We start from the raw sequence: 18,620 nt of genomic DNA, 5'->3' as shown, positions 1-18,620 counted from the left end.
CTGCCTGTGCCATTAAACCCCTACAACTCATCCAGAACGCCGCAGCCCGTCTGGTGTTCAACCTTCCCAATTTCTCTCACTTCACCCCGCTCCTCCGCTCTCTCCACTGGCTTCCAGTTGAAGCTCGCATCCGCTACAAGACCATGGTGCTTGCCTACGGAGCTGTGAGGGGAACGGCACCTCAGTACCTCCAGGCTCTGATCAGGCCCTACACCCAAACAAGGGCACTGCGTTCATCCACCTCCGGCCTGCTCGCCTCCCTACCACTGAGGAAGTACAGTTCCCGCTCAGCACAGTCAAAACTGTTCGCTGCTCTGGCTCCCCAATGGTGGAACACACTCCCTCACGACGCCAGGACAGCGGAGTCAATCACCACCTTCCGGAGACACCTGAAACCCCACCTCTTTAAGGAATACCTAGGATAGGATAAAGTAATCCTTCTCACCCCCCCCCCCCTTAAAAGATTTAGATGCACTATTGTAAAGTGGCTGTTCCACTGGATGTCATAAGGTGAATGCACCAATTTGTAAGTCGCTCTGGATAAGAGCGTCTGCTAAATGACTTAAATGTAAATGTAAATGAGACTGGTGTTTTGCGGGTACTATTTAATGAAGCTGCTAGTTTAGGACTTGTGAGCTAACGGTTTCTCAAACTAGACAGTCAAATGTACTTGTACTCTTGCCCAGTTGTGCACCGGGGCCTCCCACTCTATTCTGGTTAGAGCCAGTTTGCCCTCTTCTGTGAAGGAACACAGCGCTGTACGAGATCTTCAGTTTCTTGGCAATTTTTTGCATGGAATAGCCTTCATTTCTCAGACCAACAATAGACTGACGAGTTTCAGAGGAAAGTCTTTGCTTCTGGCCATTTTGAGCCTTTAATCGAACCCTCAAATTCTGATGCTCCAGATACTCAACTAGTCTAAGGCCAGTTTTATTGCTTCTTTAAAACATAAGTTTTCAGCTGAGCTAACATAATTGCGAAAGGGTTTTCTAATGACCAATTAGCCCTTTAAAATGATAAACTTGGATTAGCTATCACAACGTGCCATTGGAACACAGGAGTGATGGTTGCTGATAATGACCCTCTGTAGATATTTTTTTTTTTTAAATCAGCCATTTCCAGCTACAATAGTCATTAACAACATTAACCATGTCTACACTGTATTTCTGATCAATTTGATGTTATTTTAATGGACAAAAAACATGCTTTTCTTTCAAAAACAAGGAACATTCTAAGTGACGCCACATTTTTGAACAGTAGTGTATGGTTTCTCCATTTAAATCTTTTCCTGGTTTTCAAATGGTTGTTTTTCCACTCAAAATTATAATTCATAATATAAAATTATAGTTCATAGAGTAACAACGAAAACAGATGTTTTCAGTCCATGTCAATGCATCTGAAGACAATCTTTTTTTAGGTCTAGAGGAAAAATATCATCAAGATTTTTTGTGTAATTCTCCTTTAATTGTGCATATGGCAATTTAAAGACGGCCCATGCAGAAATCGGTCCGCCATTTCCTGGTTGCTAAAATTTTAATAGTCCGCCTATTTTCAGTTTGTGTGACAAAACAAGTATAGTGTAGAGAATCATTGTCCAATTTAAACCACTGAAATATATTTTCCATAATAAAACATAGTATTTATCTGTTTGAAGCCGGTGTACAAAACTGAAAGTTATTAACTCAGCAAAAAAATGTAAGTCCACTGTCAACTGCGTTTATTTTCAGCAAACTTAACATGTATAACTATTTGTATGAACATAAGGTGCAGCAACAGACAAACTGAACAAGTTCCACAGACATTATTACATTTCTGTTTGTCACATGTGTCCCTGAACAAAGGGGGGTCAAAATCAAGAGTAACAGTCAGTATCTGGTGTGGCCACCAGATGCATTAAGTACTTCAGTGCGCCGCCTTCTCATGGACTGCACCAGATTTGCCAGATCTTGCTATGAGATGTTACCCCACTCTTCCACCAAGGCACCTGCAAGTTCCTGGACATTTCTGGGGGGAATAAGTCCTAGCCCTCACCCTCCGATCCAACAGGTCCCAGACGTGCTCAATGGGATTGAGATCCGAGCTCTTCTCTGGCCATGGCAGAACACTGGCATTCCTGTCTTGCAGGAAATCACGCACAGAACGAGCAGTATGGCTGGTGGCATTGTCATGCTGGAGGGTCATGTCAGGATGAGCCTGCAGGAAGGGTACCACATGAGGGAGGAGGATGTCTTCCCTGTAATGTACAGCGTTGCAATTGCCTGCAATGACAAAAAGCTCCGTCTGATGATGCTGTGACACACCACCCCAGACCATCACGGACCTTCCACCTCCAAATCAATCAAGCTCCAGAGTACAGGCCTCGGTGTAATGTTCATTCCTTCAACGATAAACATGAATCCAACCATCACCCCTGGTGAGACAAAACCGCAACTCAGCACTTTTTGCCAGTCCTGTCTGGTCCAGTGACGGTGGGTTTGTGCCCATAGGCGACGATGTTGACGGTGATGTCTGGTGAGGACCTGCTTTACAACAGGCCTACAAGCCCTCAGTCCAGTCTTTCTCAGCCTATTGCAGACAGTCTGAGCACTGATGGAGGGATTGTGCATTCCTTGTGTAACTCGGGCAGTTGTTGTTGCCATCCTGTACCTGTCCCGCAGGTGTGATGTTCAGATGTCCCGATCCTGTGCAGGTGTTGTTACAAGTGGTCTACAAGTGGTTTAACTATGTCAAAACCCTTTACAGTGAAGAACTGTGAAGTTGTATTTTTACAAAGTATCATCGAAAGACAGGGTCCTGAAAGAGGGTTTCTTTTTTTGCTGAGTCTAAACTTAAAAATTGGAAGCATAGAAATAGAGTTCACATAACAGATCTACTGCTTCTTAGACTTGCTTTCAATGAGAATGAGAGATCTTTAATAACGTATGTGAATGTTGTGGGGTTGCCCAAAAAGTTACATATTGCAGATTTAAATATGCATCTAGTGAGTAACTGGGCCGGTCTAGTGATGGTTTTGTACTGCTGCTGCTCATTTCATGGCAAAGTTTGCCAATTAGTTATGAATGATATACTTCTGCCAGGTAAGCCATCTTTGCCTTTAACATTTAAATTAGGTTTTGGGGAAAGTATCTCTGTCAAGCCAAAACACTTATCAAATCAACTGGCTACACACAGAGTAATGGAAAAGCGTGCACACCACACAGACAGGAGCAATATTGCAGATAATTGGCAGATAGTGTTAGCCACCATTGGCTTAAAAAGCCAAACTTAACAGGGTTGTGATAATGTCAATGTTGCATTGATTAGATAATACCTGGGATCTTGTGGTGTCTGATACTTATGAGATTTATCCATGACAGGTTTTGTGGTGGAAAACGTGAAAATTGCTTGTACTTTCAGAATTGTTTGGCGAGCTACTCATAGGTGGGCTGCGAGCTACTGGTAGGTCGCGATTGACCTGTTGGGAGAACCTGTCCTAGGCTAACCAATTCTAAATGGCGCTAGCCGTTCACAAAGTAGGGTCATCACAAGTTACCACAGCCACAGTCATAAACCCTGCCTATTTCTAAAATGTTTCTAAAAAATGAAATTTTGAAACTAACCCTTAACCACACGCCTAACCTTAAAAAAAATCAATTTTGACTTTATGGCGGTGGTAACTAGTGACAACCGCAAAGAAGCCTAAGCAGAATATAGATGGCACAATTATTCCAAAACTGCAGCTCGTTGTTGGATTTCCCTACTTCAGTCAACCAGTCAACTTTGAATTGTGATAAAACTGTCGTCTTTTGGCAAGGAATTTAGCTGGTCTATCCCATCAAAACGTTTTTAATAGGCATTTATTTCTGTAGGCCTAACGGGAGCTTGTGTGCGCACTCAGCACGCGTGTGCAGAGGGAGCGGTCCGAACACAATTGAGTGAGCGAAACAGAGGGGAAAGGGAATTTAGGGAGAAGAACAGTGTGATGCTACTCACCAGCACGGGTTTGAGCATGCTGACAAAGGAGCAGTAGCGGCCCCTCTCCTCGATGAGCGCACGGCATGCGGCCCTCTTCTCAGTCTCCTCCAGCACAGCATAGCGTACGTTCACATCCTGCAGGGCGCTGTCCAACTGCCCGCGCACTTCATCCTTCCCTGGGGAAGCATAGGAGGGGAACCAAAGATGTCAGACAAAGCAGAAGGCTACAAGACAGGCACACAAAGCCAGTGGGCTGCTATAGCAAGTCAACAAACCCAGGATAGAAAACAATGCCCCATGCCCGAAACACATTTGTTGGGAGGGGGGCCAATCTGTCCTCACAACTTATTGAATAATATACAAATATTTTAAGACCAACTTTCCTTCCCTTTCTAATTGCAGTTATTTTCCCCCAAGCCTTTAAAGTAAAATTCAGACCACAATTGAGGAACTGTATAAAGAAGCTGGCCATATAGTAGAGTGGCTGCCATAACATACTTTAACCACTAGATGGAAGTATAACATTGATATTTCCCAGCAGGTGTAGAGCGTCTAAATAAAGAGGTTACCACATCAGCGTCGTTACAGCCTCCTCTCCTCCTCAGCTGTTATGTCAGCGTGCTCTCTGGGGAGACGCATGCTGCAAGCCTGTCAAGAGGTGGTGGACACTGGTATTTGGGTTCACTGGGCCAGAGTGAAGGCCAACAGCGTGCAGCATGAAGGCTGTGTGCGTGTTGAAGAATGCTGTGTGTGGTATGCAGGGGTCTTTAAAAAGAGACAACAGGGGGTGTGTGCCTGCCTACTCATCTCAGTTCAGCTGCCATGGAAAGAGGTTCCACATACAGCTGGCTGACACGCACACGCACACCGTAATACCTCAAACACACACCTGTAATGCTTAACAAACACACATACATACACTTACAAATTACATAACACATCTACACAGTATAACACACAATATGCTAACTGAATCCACTACTAGAGTACCTTATGATAAGCTATAGACCACACTATCTACCAAGAGAGCTCTCATCTATATTATTCGTACCATCGAGAGTATTCTGACAGCAGTTGCAATACCGGCGGTGATGCAACCTTGGCGCAACAGAGGGTAAGTGCGTACGGCCCAGTACATCACTGGGGCCAAGCTTCCAATCCAGGACCTATATAAAAGGCGGTGTCAGAGGAAAGCCCATACAATTGTCAGAGACTCCAGTCACGGCACCAGAGCATCAAGTCTAAGACCAAAGTCTCCTTAACAACTTCTACCCCCAAGCCATAAGACTGCTGAACAATCAATGAAATGACCACCGGACTATTACATTGACGACCCCCTCCCATTTGTTTTGTACGCTGCTGCTTTTTTCTAAGTGGCTCCCATTTTGGCTGTAGTGTTTTCATGTGCGTGGATGAGAGCACATTCTTTGTTGTTCATCTCCGGTAAAGACAATAAAGATTCTCCATCTTAAATAAACAAAATTTACGCATTAGGGTACCTGAGGTTTGATTCTAAACAGAGTTTTTGGGGATATAAAGAAGGACATAAAAATTACAATTTATGATGTAGCTGGGACCTTTTGGAGTGCCAACAGAAGATGATCTTCAAAAGGTAAGGCATTTATTATATCGCTATTTCTGAATTTCGTGGCGCACCTGCCTGGTTGAAAAATGTTTTTTCATGCTTTTGTAGGCGGGGCGCTGTCCTCAGATAATCGCAATGGTGTGCTTTCGCCGTAAAGCCTTTTTGAAAGCTGACACAGCGGCTAGATTAACAAGAAGTTAAGCTTTATTTTGATGTATGACACTTATTTCCATGAAGGTTAAATATTTCTATGTATGTATTTTGAATTTCGGGATCCGCAATTTCACCGGTTGTTGTCGAGGTGGGTCGCTAGCAGAACGCCTGCGCCAGAAAGGTTAAGGTCTACACTTGTTGCATTCACCCCCCACAATGCAGCAGCACACACAGAAATAGAATGAATAGATCAGGTTTGGTACCTTGGCAATTTGACTGGTAAACTCATTCATGGGTACACTTGCAATGGATTCCTGGTATTGTGATGCAATCATTTCCATGATAATGTAGAATGTTCATTCAAATTATGTTAACCGATGTGGCTCACGCGATGGAAAGCATTTTTTGTAAAGTCAGTTGAGGTGAATCATCAAATCACAGCACATATTGATGGGTACACTTCCTGCTTTTACCTTCTGCTTTGTTCCTGTGGTTACACTCACAATGGCCACCAGTTCAACCATTATGCCACCATTGATTTGAATGGGGATGCACCTTCTATTCAATCTATTTCTACGGCAGCAACTTATTATAGAGACCGCCGTCATTTGGGCTGGCCATCATCCAAAATTCCATGACCGTCACAGCCCTATTCACTTAGCAAGAAAACGTTGACCAAGGGGGTCGCCTCACTACTAATAATAATTTATTACATTGTTTGCCCAGAAAACCTTGTGTTATTACATACAGCCGGGAAGAACTATTCAATATCAGAGAGACGTCAACTTACCAGCACAACCAGCACTACGACCAGGAATACGACTTTCTCAAAAGCGGATCCTTTGTTCAAACCACCCAATGCATTCAAACAGTTGAGATGCTGCCCCAAAACAACGTCACCGCAGGAGAGGCAGACTGCTGTCCCCACATGCTTCAAGATGGCCACCATTGTTCCTGTACCCAAGGAGGCAAAGGTAACTGAACGAATATCGCCCCGAAGCACTCACTTCTGTCATCATTAAGTGCTTTGAGAGAATAGTCAAGGATCATATCACCTCCACCTTACCGGTCACCCTAGAGCCACTGCAATTTGCATATACCACCCCAATAGGTCCACAGACGATGCAATCGCCATCACACTGCCCTATCCCACCTGGACAAGAGGAATACCTACATAAGAATTCCTTTGCATTGGGTCTTGGGTCCTGGACTTCCTGACGGGCCGCCCCCAGGTTGTGAAGGTATGAAACTTCTCCACTTCGCTGATCCTCACATTGGGGCCCCACGAGGGTGCGTTCTCAGCCCACTTCTGTACTCCCTGTTTACCCATGACTGCGTGGCCATGCATGCCTCCAACTCAATCATCAAGTTTGCAGATGACACTACAGTGGTAGGCTTGATTATCAACAACGACGAGATGGCCTACAGGGAGGAGGTGAGGGCACTCTGAGTGTGGTGTCAGGAAAAAAACTCAACGTCAACAAAACGAGATGATCGTGGACTTCAGGAAACAGCAAAGGGAGCACCCCCCTATCCACATCGACGGGGACAGCAGTGGAGAAGGTGGAAACTGCACCGCCCACAACCGCAGGGCTCTCCAGAGGGTGGTGTGGTCTGCACAACATATCACTGGGGGAAAACTACCTGCCCCCCAGGACACCAACAGCACCCGATGTTACAGAAGGTCAAAAAAGATCAAGGACAATAACCACCCCGAGTCACTGACTGTTAACCCCGCTTCCATCCAGATGGTGAGGTCTGTACAGGTGCATCAAAGCTGGGAAAGAGGTAGAAGCTGTTTTTCAATCTCAAGGCCATCGGATTGTTAAACAACCAGCAATAGCACAGAGGTGGCTGCCTACCTACAGACTTGATATCATTGGCCACTAATGTTTACGTATCTCACATTGCTCATCTCATATGTATAATGTATACTTCACTATCTATTCTTTACAATCTTAAGACACTCACTGCTCATCCATATATTTTATACTTATACATAATATAGCCAGCTTTTTGGGTCGGCTTCTGGAATCAGTTCAAATGCGTTAAGTAGCCTAGTAGTTAGAACGTTGGGCCAGTAACCGAAAGGTTACTAAGATCAAATCTCAGAGCGGACAAGGTAAAAATCTGTCGTTCTTCCCCTGAACAAGGCAGTTAACCCACTGTTCCTAAGCAGTCATTGTAAATAAGAACTTGTTCTTAACTTCTTATCGCTGGGGGGCAGTATTGAGTAGCTTGGATGAATAAGGTGCCCAGAGTAAACTGCCTGCCACTAAGCCCAGAAGACATGCATATTATTAGTAGATTTGGATGGAAAACACAAGTTTCTAAAACAGTTTGAATGATGTCTGTGAGTATAACAGAACTCATATGGCAAGCAAAAACCCAAGAAAAAAAATACAATCTACAGTGAGAAATTTGGTCCGATTGCACTTCCTACGTCTTCCACTAGATGTCAACAGTCTTTAGAACCTTGTTTCAGGCTTCGACAGCTGACATTTATTCCCTTCACACACACACATATAACCCCTGTCTTTCTAGAGGACATGATCCTGAGCAGAAGTATGAAGGGCTTGAGATACCATGCATAGCCAAAAACACCGCAACATCAACTCCTCTGGGAGATGGAACTCTGGAGAACCTTGGAATTTTGGTGAAGTAACCTAAATTTGGCAAAGATGAGCAAACTTCTCCATTATAATTGTGCACGGTTTTTGACCAGGGCCCATAGGACTCTCGTCAAAAGTAGTGCATCAAGTAGGGAATAGGGTGCCATAGATGCAGCACGCCCTAAATCCAAACATCAGTCACAAAGATAAATGTTAACTGTTGTCAGCTGACGAACGAGATTGCACCCATTCTCTTGTCATTCAGAAGGATAAAAAAACAACAACTAGAAAACCATTCTCTTGCCAGTAGTCAACAGGGATATCCCATTGCGAAGAGCCTTTTGCTGTGCCATGCTGACTGGAAGAATGTATAGCCTATACAGAAAACTGTACGGGAAGTAAATCCATGATGTGCTGCTACACAATCATAATGGAATAGGGTGTCATTTGGGGGACACACGTTATCTGAGAGCCATGAAGGTAAATCAGGGTTAAGGCGCGGGGATGGATTGCACTCTCCAGAGAAGAGATACAGTCAGCTGCCCGTGTTTATTTATGGCTGGGTCTTGTGTTGGGGATGTGAGGGATTTTAAACAGGGAGAGAAAAAGAGAGACAGAGAGCAAATGGTGGAAATGGAGAGATGAAAAAAAAGAGAGTATTTAAGTCCCGGAGAGTGGTGCTCAGGCAGTGTACCTTGGATAATTACCGTCCTGATCAGAAACCTATATCCCGGTTGTTCCCAAAATGCTTGGTCTTTGTGAAAACTTGTGTGTATTCAGATTTTCGATCCAGATCTTCAGCCGTGATGAAAGTTGACAATATTTACTCTTGCATGATGTTTCAGTGAATAATGTCCAATGAAAACATAGGCTTTTTTCAATAAATAGTAGAGTGCCATATTGACAGCTGGAGTGTGATTGTATTCACATGGGGACTTTCAAGAGTATGTTTGTGATGATCCTGCAAAGTTAACTGGAACAAATGTTTCATAAACACACTTCTATTAAACAAATACATTTCCATTAACCCTTTACACTCGTACCGTATACTGTTTGATAATAGCAGATTTGAACACAGTGGCTGTACAATAACATGCTATAAATAACGGCAGAGCTCATCTTCTCTTCACAGAGCTGTATGGGTTTTGACTGACAGCCGTTCCGAACTTGAGCACTGCGCGCAACAAGAAGTTGCCTCCATCCCTCCAGCTAATTGGGGAACTTTTGCAAATGTTTTGTCTGATTGAGGGAAATGCTGTAAATTAAGGAGGACTCAACTTAGACATTGAGGAATTTAATGAATACAGCTTTGATCTCATACAACCAAGCCAAACACCCCAAATGTATCCAAATGTGCACTTCACATTATAAAACTATTGCCATATACAGTGTCAATGTTTATGATCACAAGATGGGCAATTATCAAGAAAATTTGCAGCAGAACTCCCACGCGAATCCACTCACAACTCCATTCTATGCGCATCAATAATGATCCGTTTCTCTGAATTGCCACATGAAAGTCTAACAATGCTGACCAAATCGGACCCTCGCGTTATTTTACCTGAAATGCACAAGGTCCTCTATTCCGACAATTAATTCACAGGTAAAAGGGAAAACAGTTAGTTTCTAGTAATCTCTCCTCCTTCAGTCGTCTGCGTCTGACTTTATATGACGGTTGGCAACCAACTTTAAAGGTGCATTACCACCACCACCAACTGGACTGTGGACTTAAGTTAATCTTTCAAATCACCCACTTGGGTATATCCTCCTAAAAACCAGTGAGGATATGGAAGAGGCGGGACTTGCAGCACATCAAAAATAGAACCAAGTTCTATTTTAGCACCTGGCTACATAGACGCTCACGAGCAGTTTGGGTGAAATTAGTGAATAACATGCATGTGTACATTTTATTTTGCAACGCTTGCGCATGAATCCCTGCCCCAGAACCAGTTCCCGCCACAGGGCACCATCTGCTTCTCCAAACTTGAAACGTTCGCAAAGCCTATGTATGCCAGGTTGTAAAGCGGATTGGTGTGCTTAATTTCACATGGTATGTCCCCGTTTTAAACCTTGTTATTCTGTTTCGTGCCTACTGACCACAACCCAGGTTTATATGGCTGTGACTCACTCAACATGGGGAAGTTGTCATGAATGGCCCAGGAGTAGTTTATCAGATTTAAAATGGCGAAACAGGTTCAACCATCAAGGGCAGGACCTGTACTGTAAAACCACAGCAGTGTGCCTCTACTCGTGTAAAAAGATTGTCCCCATGCTGTCATTCTTCCACCCTCTCACGCATCGCCAGAGACGTTGTTTTAGAGAATTTGTCAGTAAACTACGTGTGTGGCGTCATGTGGGTTTACTGATGTCAATGTTGTTAAGAGTGCCCCATAGTGGCGGTGGGGTTATGGTATGGGCAGGCATAAACTACGGACAACGAACACAATTGCATCACCTCATGTGTCAGCATGATAATGCACGGCCCCATGTCGTACACAATTCTTGAAAGAAGAAAATGTCCCAGTTCTTCCATTGCCTACATACTCACCAGACATGTCACCCATTGAGCATGTATGGGATGCTTTGGATCGGCGTGTTCCTGTTCCCGCCAATATCCAGCCACTTCGCACAGACATTGAGTGGGACAACATTCCACAGGCCAAAATCATCATGAGGCAAATGGTAACACCAGATACTGACTGGTTTTCTGATCCACACCCCTATTTTCTTTTTAAGGTACACATATATATACATATATATATATATATATATATATATATATATATATATATATCTCACACTGTATACAAATTTGTGGATGCCACACCCGTTGCTGACAGGTGAACAAAATCGAGCACACAGCCATGCAATCTCCATAGACAAACATTGACAGTAGAATGGCCTGACTGAAGAGCTCAGATATTTTCAACATGGCACTGCCTTGCTGCCCAGTCAACTAAGTACTGTTATTGTGAAGTGTAAACATCATGGCGCAACAGCAGCTCAGCTGCGAAGTGGTAGACCACACAAGCTCACCACAGAACAGGACCGCCAAGTGCTGTAGCGTGTAAAATGCGTATGTCCTCAGTTGCAACACTCTCTACCGAGTTCCAAACTGAGTCGGCAAGCAACGTCAGCACAATAACTGTCATGTGCAACGCCGAGCGTCAACTGGAGTGGTGTAAAGCTCGCTGCCATTGGACTCTGGAGCAGTGGAAACACATTCTCTGGAGTGATGAATCACGCTTCACCATCTGGCAGTCTGACGGACAAATCTGGGTTTGGTGGATGCCAGGATAAAGCTACCTGCCCGAAATGCATAGTGCCAACTGTAAAGTTTGGTGGAGGAGCTATAACGTTCTGGGGCTGTTTTTCATGATTTAGGCCCCTTAGTTCCAGTGAAGGGAAATCTTAAGACAACCGCATACAATGACATTCTAGACAATTCTGTGATTCCAACGTTGTGGCAAAAGGGGAAGGCCCTTACTCTTTTCAGCATGACAATGCCCCCGTGCATAAAGCGAGGTCCATACAGAAATGGTTTGTCGAGTTTGGTGTGGAAGAACTTGACTGGCCTGCACAGAGCCCTGACCTCAAGCCCATCGAACACCTTTGGGATGAAATGGAACGCCGACAGCGAGCCAGGCCTAAACACCCAACATCATTGCCCAGCATCACCAATTCTCTCGTGGCTGCATGGAAGCAAGTCCCTGCAGCAACTTTCCTACATATAGTGGAAATCCTTCCCAGAAGAGTGGAGGCTGTTATAGCAGCAAAGGTGGGACCAACTCCATATTAATGCCCATGATTTTGGAGATGGTCAAGTGTCCACATACTTTTGGTCATGTATTGTATATGTGACCAACAGATGCATATCTGTATTCCTGGTCATGTGAAATCCGTAGATTATGACCTGATGAATTTATTTCAATCAACTGATTTCCTTATATGAGCTGCAACTCAGTAGAATCAGACATTTTTGCATGTTGCATTTTTGTTCAGTATAGTTACAAAAGCATGTAAAAATGCTTATATGCTTTAACCCTTTACACTTGTGGGAATTGGCCTATATGGATAGGGCTAAATTGAAACGTTTCTTAAAGAAGAAATATGAAATGCATATGCATAAGCATGGCAGCAATTGAAAGGGAACAGTTTAGAGACCGTGTCCTCAACTTTGGTCTAATCATTTCCCCATAACATTTCACCTGACTCAAGACTAAATCCAGACATTACACTTTAGATTGTTTGTGCATTTTACATTTACTGTACTTGTCGCCGTATTTGTTGATAACGAAATCTGAAAAACCTTGGGACACATTCAGTAATAAGAATAATCCTGGAAAATGTTGGGTAGGTGCAACATAATACAAAACAATGACAAGGGTTTGAGTGAAGACTAATTCGTGTCTCCAAGTGGCCACACACACCTTTCCAAAGTCCGCAGTTCCTAAAGTCATTTCAATGTACTTTTATAATTCAAAGTAGTCTTCAACAATAAGGTGCTACTTTGAGCACTCCTAGCTGTGTCGTTAAGGAACTAGAGCAAGTACACTTGTAGTTGTTTTTTGTTTGGAACATAACACTGCATCACCGCCATTATACAATTACTGTTTACACAATCCAAAAACGTCCCATTTTATAAATTGCAATCTGGGTCAGGTGGGCTTTATTTGAAAGCTTGTTCTATTGCCAACATGGCTAGTTAGGTTCTAAAATATGATCTTAGTGTTACATGCTGACCACACCGCTCGCGTCGCAAAATAAATAAATAGACCGTGTGCATTTCAGGTAAAATAACAGCCGTGTTTATATCCCAGGACAAATTAGCTAGCAATAGCAAGCTAGCTAGCTAAATTGCTGTGAATGTTTCATGCGTTTCAACCTGTCCCCAAATTAATAAAGTTGGTTCAGAGTTCGTTTTGATATTTCAACCTGTGTCCTGATCACGTCGTGTGGATGAACAAAATCAAAATGCGTGCGATGGCGCACGCGTGTGCCTGGTCTAGTCAGCATGTTATACTTGCTTGAAGTGTGGGATAGGGAAGTCTGGGAACCTCAGGAAAGTCTCAACTAGTGCTGTTACGGTGACCATATTACTGCCACACCAGTGGTAACAAGTCATGACCGCTGTCAAATTCCACGTGACCCAGAGCCTCTGGGTTCGCGCACAGGCTCTGTCGCAGCTGGCCGCGACCGGGAGGTCCGTGGGGCAACGGACAATTGGCCTAGAGGCGTCCGGGTTAGGGAGGGTTTGACCGGAAGGGATGTTCTTGTATCATCGCGCACTAGCGACTCCTGTGGCAGGCCGGGCGCAGTGCCCGCTAAACAGGTCGCCAGGTGCATGGTGTTTCCTCCGACACATTGGTGTGGCTGGCTTCCGGGTTGGATGCGAGCTGTGTTAAGCAGCAGTGCGGCTTGGTTGGGTTGCGTTTCGGAGGACGCATGGCTTTTGACCTTCGTCTCTCCCGAGCCCGTATGGGAGTTGTAGCGATGAGACAAGATAGTAACTACTAACAATTGGATACCATGAAATTGGGGAGAAAAGGGGGTAAAATTCAACAATAAAAAATCAGTGTGACCGCATATTCACGGTAACTAAGCTTCTCCAAAACTGCACTCTGATACCGCTGAGTAGCCTACCAAACTTGCCAGTCGCTAATGGCATGGTACTCAGCGATCTATTGTCCCTCTAATCACTCTGACATTAATGCAATCGGAAATTAAATCCGTCACTTCATGAGAGCCCATGAGCTCATGTTGCACAACAATTTTATAGGCCATGCGCAATTGTGTGAGAAAACAGTTGATGGCCTCTATTAAAAAGAGGATCCCATCAGCTTTCTATAGGCAGACAGATACATATTTGTAGCCTATTCCTGCTTCTGACAAAACTTTCAGCAGGGTTCTGGTGGACTGTGTTGGTCATTTCCCCAAAACCACCATGTGTGCTGCAACTCATTTCCCTGAGGCCATTCCACTCAGGAAGATCACGTCTCCCAGCATTAAGACCCTGGTGAAAATCTGTTCAACGTTTTAACCTTCCATGGGTAGTGCAATCGAACCAGGGTTCAGATTTCATGTCAAAAGTCTTCCTGCAAGTGCTACAACAGATGGCTGCAACCCATTGCTCCTCTAGTGACGACCACCCAAAGTGTCAAGGTGATCTTGAGAGATTTCATTAGACTTTGAAGTCCATGTTGAGAGCTTACGGCTATAAATTTGAGAAAGACTGGGATGAAGGGGTCCCTCGTGCTGTTTGCAGCACAGGAGATTCAGGAATCTCTCGGTTTTAGTCCGAATGAGCTCGTGTTGCTTGGACATCACGTCAGAGGTCCTTTGAGCTTGCTGAGAGAGAGGTTGGTGAAGGGCGACACCTTAAACACAAAATCAAATCTGTTGGAGCACGTTAGCGCTTTCGATACAGATTGCACCGCACCTGAGCTTGCCAGTGAGGATCTGGAGAAGGCGCAGACAAAAAGTTTTGTACGATGGAAAGGCCCGAAACTGCACTTTCGATGTGGGTGACCAAGTCCTGGTTTTGTTTCCCGTTCTGGAGTTACTGTTGCAAGCTCACTTTCAGGCCCTTGCCCAAATGTGCAAAAAAAGAGAGAGAGAGGCTACACCAGAATGCAGGGAAAAATAAAAAACTGTCATGTCAAAATGTTTAAATCATAATTCATCCTCTACGATCCAGTGGAAAAGTGGTGGATGAAAAGGGAAAAGTGGTGGAAATCAGTAGTGTTTTCTGCCCGTAGCCACGGCTGTCACCGTGGACTATGGTCTTCCTCAAGAGCACCAGGAAAGCAATATACCCTGTGAGACAGCTGAGTAACTTACATTTTACATTTAAGTCATTTAGCAGACGCTCTTATCCAGAGCGACTTACAAATTGGTGCATTCACCTTATGACATCCAGTGGAACAGCCACTTTACAATAGTGCATCTAAATCTTTTAAGGGGGGGTGAGAAGGATTACTTTATCCTATCCTAGGTATTCCTTAAAGAGGTGGGGTTTCAGGTGTCTCCGGAAGGTGGTGATTGACTCCGCTGTCCTGGCGTCGTGAGGGAGTGTGTTCCACCATTGGGGAGCCAGAGCAGCGAACAGTTTTGACTGGGCTGAGCGGGAACTGTACTTCCTCAGTGGTAGGGAGGCGAGCAGGCCAGAGGTGGATGAACGCAGTGCCATTGTTTGGGTGTAGGGCCTGATCAGAGCCTGGAGGTACTGAGGTGCCGTTCCCCTCACAGCTCCGTAGGCAAGCACCATGGTCTTGTAGCGGATGCGAGTACAGATCGACCGATAATGATTTTTCAACGCCGATACAGATTATTGGAGGACCAAAAAAACACTGATACCGATTACGTCGGCCAATTTTTTATTTATTTATTTGTAATAATGACAATTACAACAATACTGAATGAACACTTATTTTAACTTAATATAATACATGAATAAAATCAATTTAGCCTCAAGTAAATAATGAAACATGTTCAATTTGGTTTAAATAATGCAAAAACAAAAGTGTTGGAGAAGAAAGTAAAAGTGCAATATGTGCTATGTGAGAAAGCTAACGTTTAAGTTCCCTGCTCAGAACATGAGAACAAATGAAAGCTGGTGGTTCCTTTTAACATGAGTCTTCAATATTCCCAGGTAAGACGTTTTAGGTTGTAGTTATTATAGGAGTTATAGGCCTCTATACCATTTGTATTTCATTAACCTTTGACTATTGGATGTTCTTATAGGCACTTTAGTATTGCCAGTGTAACAGTATAGCTTCCGTCCCTCTCCTCGCTCCTCCCTGGGCTCGAACCAGGAACACAACGACAACAGCCACCCTCGAAGCAGCGTTACCCATGAGCAAGGGAAACTACTAGAAGGCTCAAAGTGAAGTTTGAAACGCAATTAGCGCGCGCTAACTAGCTAGCCATTTCACTTCAGTTACACCAGCCTCATCTCAGGAGTTGATAGGCTTGAAGTCAAACAGTGCAATGCTTGACGCACAACGAAGAGCTGCTGGCAAAACGCACAAAAGCGCTGTTTGAACGAATGTTTAGGCGCCTGCTTCTGCCTACCACCACTCAGTCAGATACTTGTATGCTCAGTCACATTATATGCAACGTATAGGACATGCTAGATAATATCTAGTAATATCAACCATGTGTAGTTAACTAGTGATTATGATTGATTGTTTTTATAAGGTAAGTTTAATGCTAGCTAGAAACTTACCTTGGCTTACTGCAGTCGCGTAACAGGCAGTCTCCTTGTGGAGTGCAACGAGAGAGAAGCAGGTCGTAATTGCGTTGGACTAGTTAGCTGTAAGGTTGCAAAATTGGATCGACCGAGCTGACAAGGTGAAAATCTGTTGTTCTGCCCCTGAACAAGGCAGTTAACCCACTGTTCCTAGGCCGTCATTGACTTACCTAGTTAAATAAAGGTATTTAAATATATTTAAATAATATATATATATATATATATTATTATTTTTTTTTTTTTTTTTTTTAAATCGGCGCCCAAAAATACAGATTTCCGATTGTTATGAAAACATGAAATCGGCCCCAATCAATCGGAATGGCAGATTAATCGGTCGATCTCTACTCAATAGATTCTAGAAAACCTTTTGGCACACTTGTCTCCGGAGGAAAAAGGTGACATTGTTGAACTGCATTTTGAATATCAGGGTTTATTCTCAGATGTGCCAACTCCACAAATGTACTAGAGCATGACACTGATGTTGTGGACTCTGCCCCAATCAAACGTGCTTATCGACTGAACCCTGAAAAGACTGAAGCTTTGCAGTGAGGTGGAGTTCATGCTTGAGCACCGCATTGCGCAACATGGCAGTCTGTGGAGTTCGCCCTGTATTTTAATACTTAAGGCAGATGGCTCTCTGGGGTTTTGTTCTGAATTTCGGAAACTCAGTGCCTCTACTAAGTTGGACTCCTACCCTTTCCCGAGGTCGACCATTGTGTGGACCGTGTTTGCGCTGCTAAGTACATTAGCAAGTTCAACCTGCTGAAGGGATATTGGCAGGTCCCTCTAACTGAGCACGCCAAAGAATTGTGTGCTTTTGTAATGCTTGATAGTTTGCTTTCCTATCTTTGTCTTCCATTCAGGTTACAAAATGCTAAGAACCTTTTGGTCTCTGCAGTGGTGCTAGCGGCTCCGTATTTCTGTCGTCCATAGGTTTTGTACACCAATGCCAGCGATGTAAGAGCAGGGGCTGTGCTCCTACAGAAAGACAATAACAATTGAGCACCCTATGGGGTACTTTTCAAAGCAAGTTTTGTTTTGGGTCCTTCCAAGGGGATGAGAGTTATAGAAATGTACGTGATTTTACCTATGTTTTTCAAACTTCAGAATTTTAAGAAAGAAAATAAATATATATATTATGCACAGTAAATCAAATAAGGTGGCTTTTTTGTCTTGTATTTAATTGTTGACAGTTAGTAGACACCATGTTTATATTGGAGAACGCAAAGCATTTAAGTTGATAATGTTGTGAGATGGAAATTATTTTCTGTTTGATGTGAGCAAACTTGTCCAACAAAAATATAGGATATAGTTGTTGTCTTATGGGGAAGGTGTTACTGGCTCTGGTTTTCACATTTATATTTTGAGGTTGGAAGTTAGCACATGGGGCGCACCGATTGGTGTCACCTCGTTATGTGTTACACCTGTGCTGGTTTGTCATCTCATTAGTGGGAAGGGGTTTTACCTGGCAGGCTGACTACCTGTTATGCGAGAGCAGCAAGGAGCAAAGGTAAGGTGCTAGCTAGCATTAAACGTATCTTGTAAAAAACAATCAATCATAATCACTAGTTAACTCCACATGGTTGATGGTATTACTAGTTTATCTAGCGTGTCCCGCGTTGCATATAATCGATGCGGTGCATGTTCATTTATCATTGAACCACAGCACACTTCGCCAAACGGGTGACTTAACAAGCGCATTAGCGAAAAAAAGCACTGTTGTTGCACCAATGTGTACCTAACCATAAACAACGCCTTTCTTAAAATCAACACACAAGTATATATATTTTTAAACTGCATATTTCTATTCTGTGCAAGCAGAGTCATGGTATATGCAGCAGTTTGGGCCGCCGGGCTCGTTGCGAACTGTGAAGACGATTTCTTCTTAACAAAGACTGCCAACTTCACCAAACAGGGGATGATTTAACAAAAGTGCATTTGCGAAAAAAGCATAACCGTTGCACGAATGCACCTAACCATAAACACCAATGCCTTTCTTAAAATCAATACACAGATGTATATATTTTTAAACCTGCATATTTAGTTAAGAAATTCATGTTAGCAG

The 18,620-nt window shown here is 43.6% G+C and overlaps 1 protein-coding gene across 1 annotated transcript in view; it reads right to left on the bottom strand.

Annotated features, from left to right (window-relative positions):
* Positions 1-18,620, bottom strand: part of LOC118388908 (protein MTSS 2) — a 104,828-nt gene that overhangs the window by 22,285 nt on the left and 63,923 nt on the right. Inside the window, exon 7 of the mRNA XM_035778504.2 lies at positions 3,973-4,130. Within this exon, the coding sequence (XP_035634397.1) occupies positions 3,973-4,130 (158 nt within the window). The remainder of the gene's footprint in view (positions 1-3,972; positions 4,131-18,620) is intronic.

This window comes from Oncorhynchus keta, chromosome 10 (assembly GCF_023373465.1).
Source record: "Oncorhynchus keta strain PuntledgeMale-10-30-2019 chromosome 10, Oket_V2, whole genome shotgun sequence".
Classification (NCBI taxonomy): Eukaryota; Metazoa; Chordata; class Actinopteri; order Salmoniformes; family Salmonidae; genus Oncorhynchus; species Oncorhynchus keta.
The sequence above is the reverse complement of the archived record's forward strand: the minus strand, read 5'-3'. Positions and strand labels throughout refer to the sequence as shown.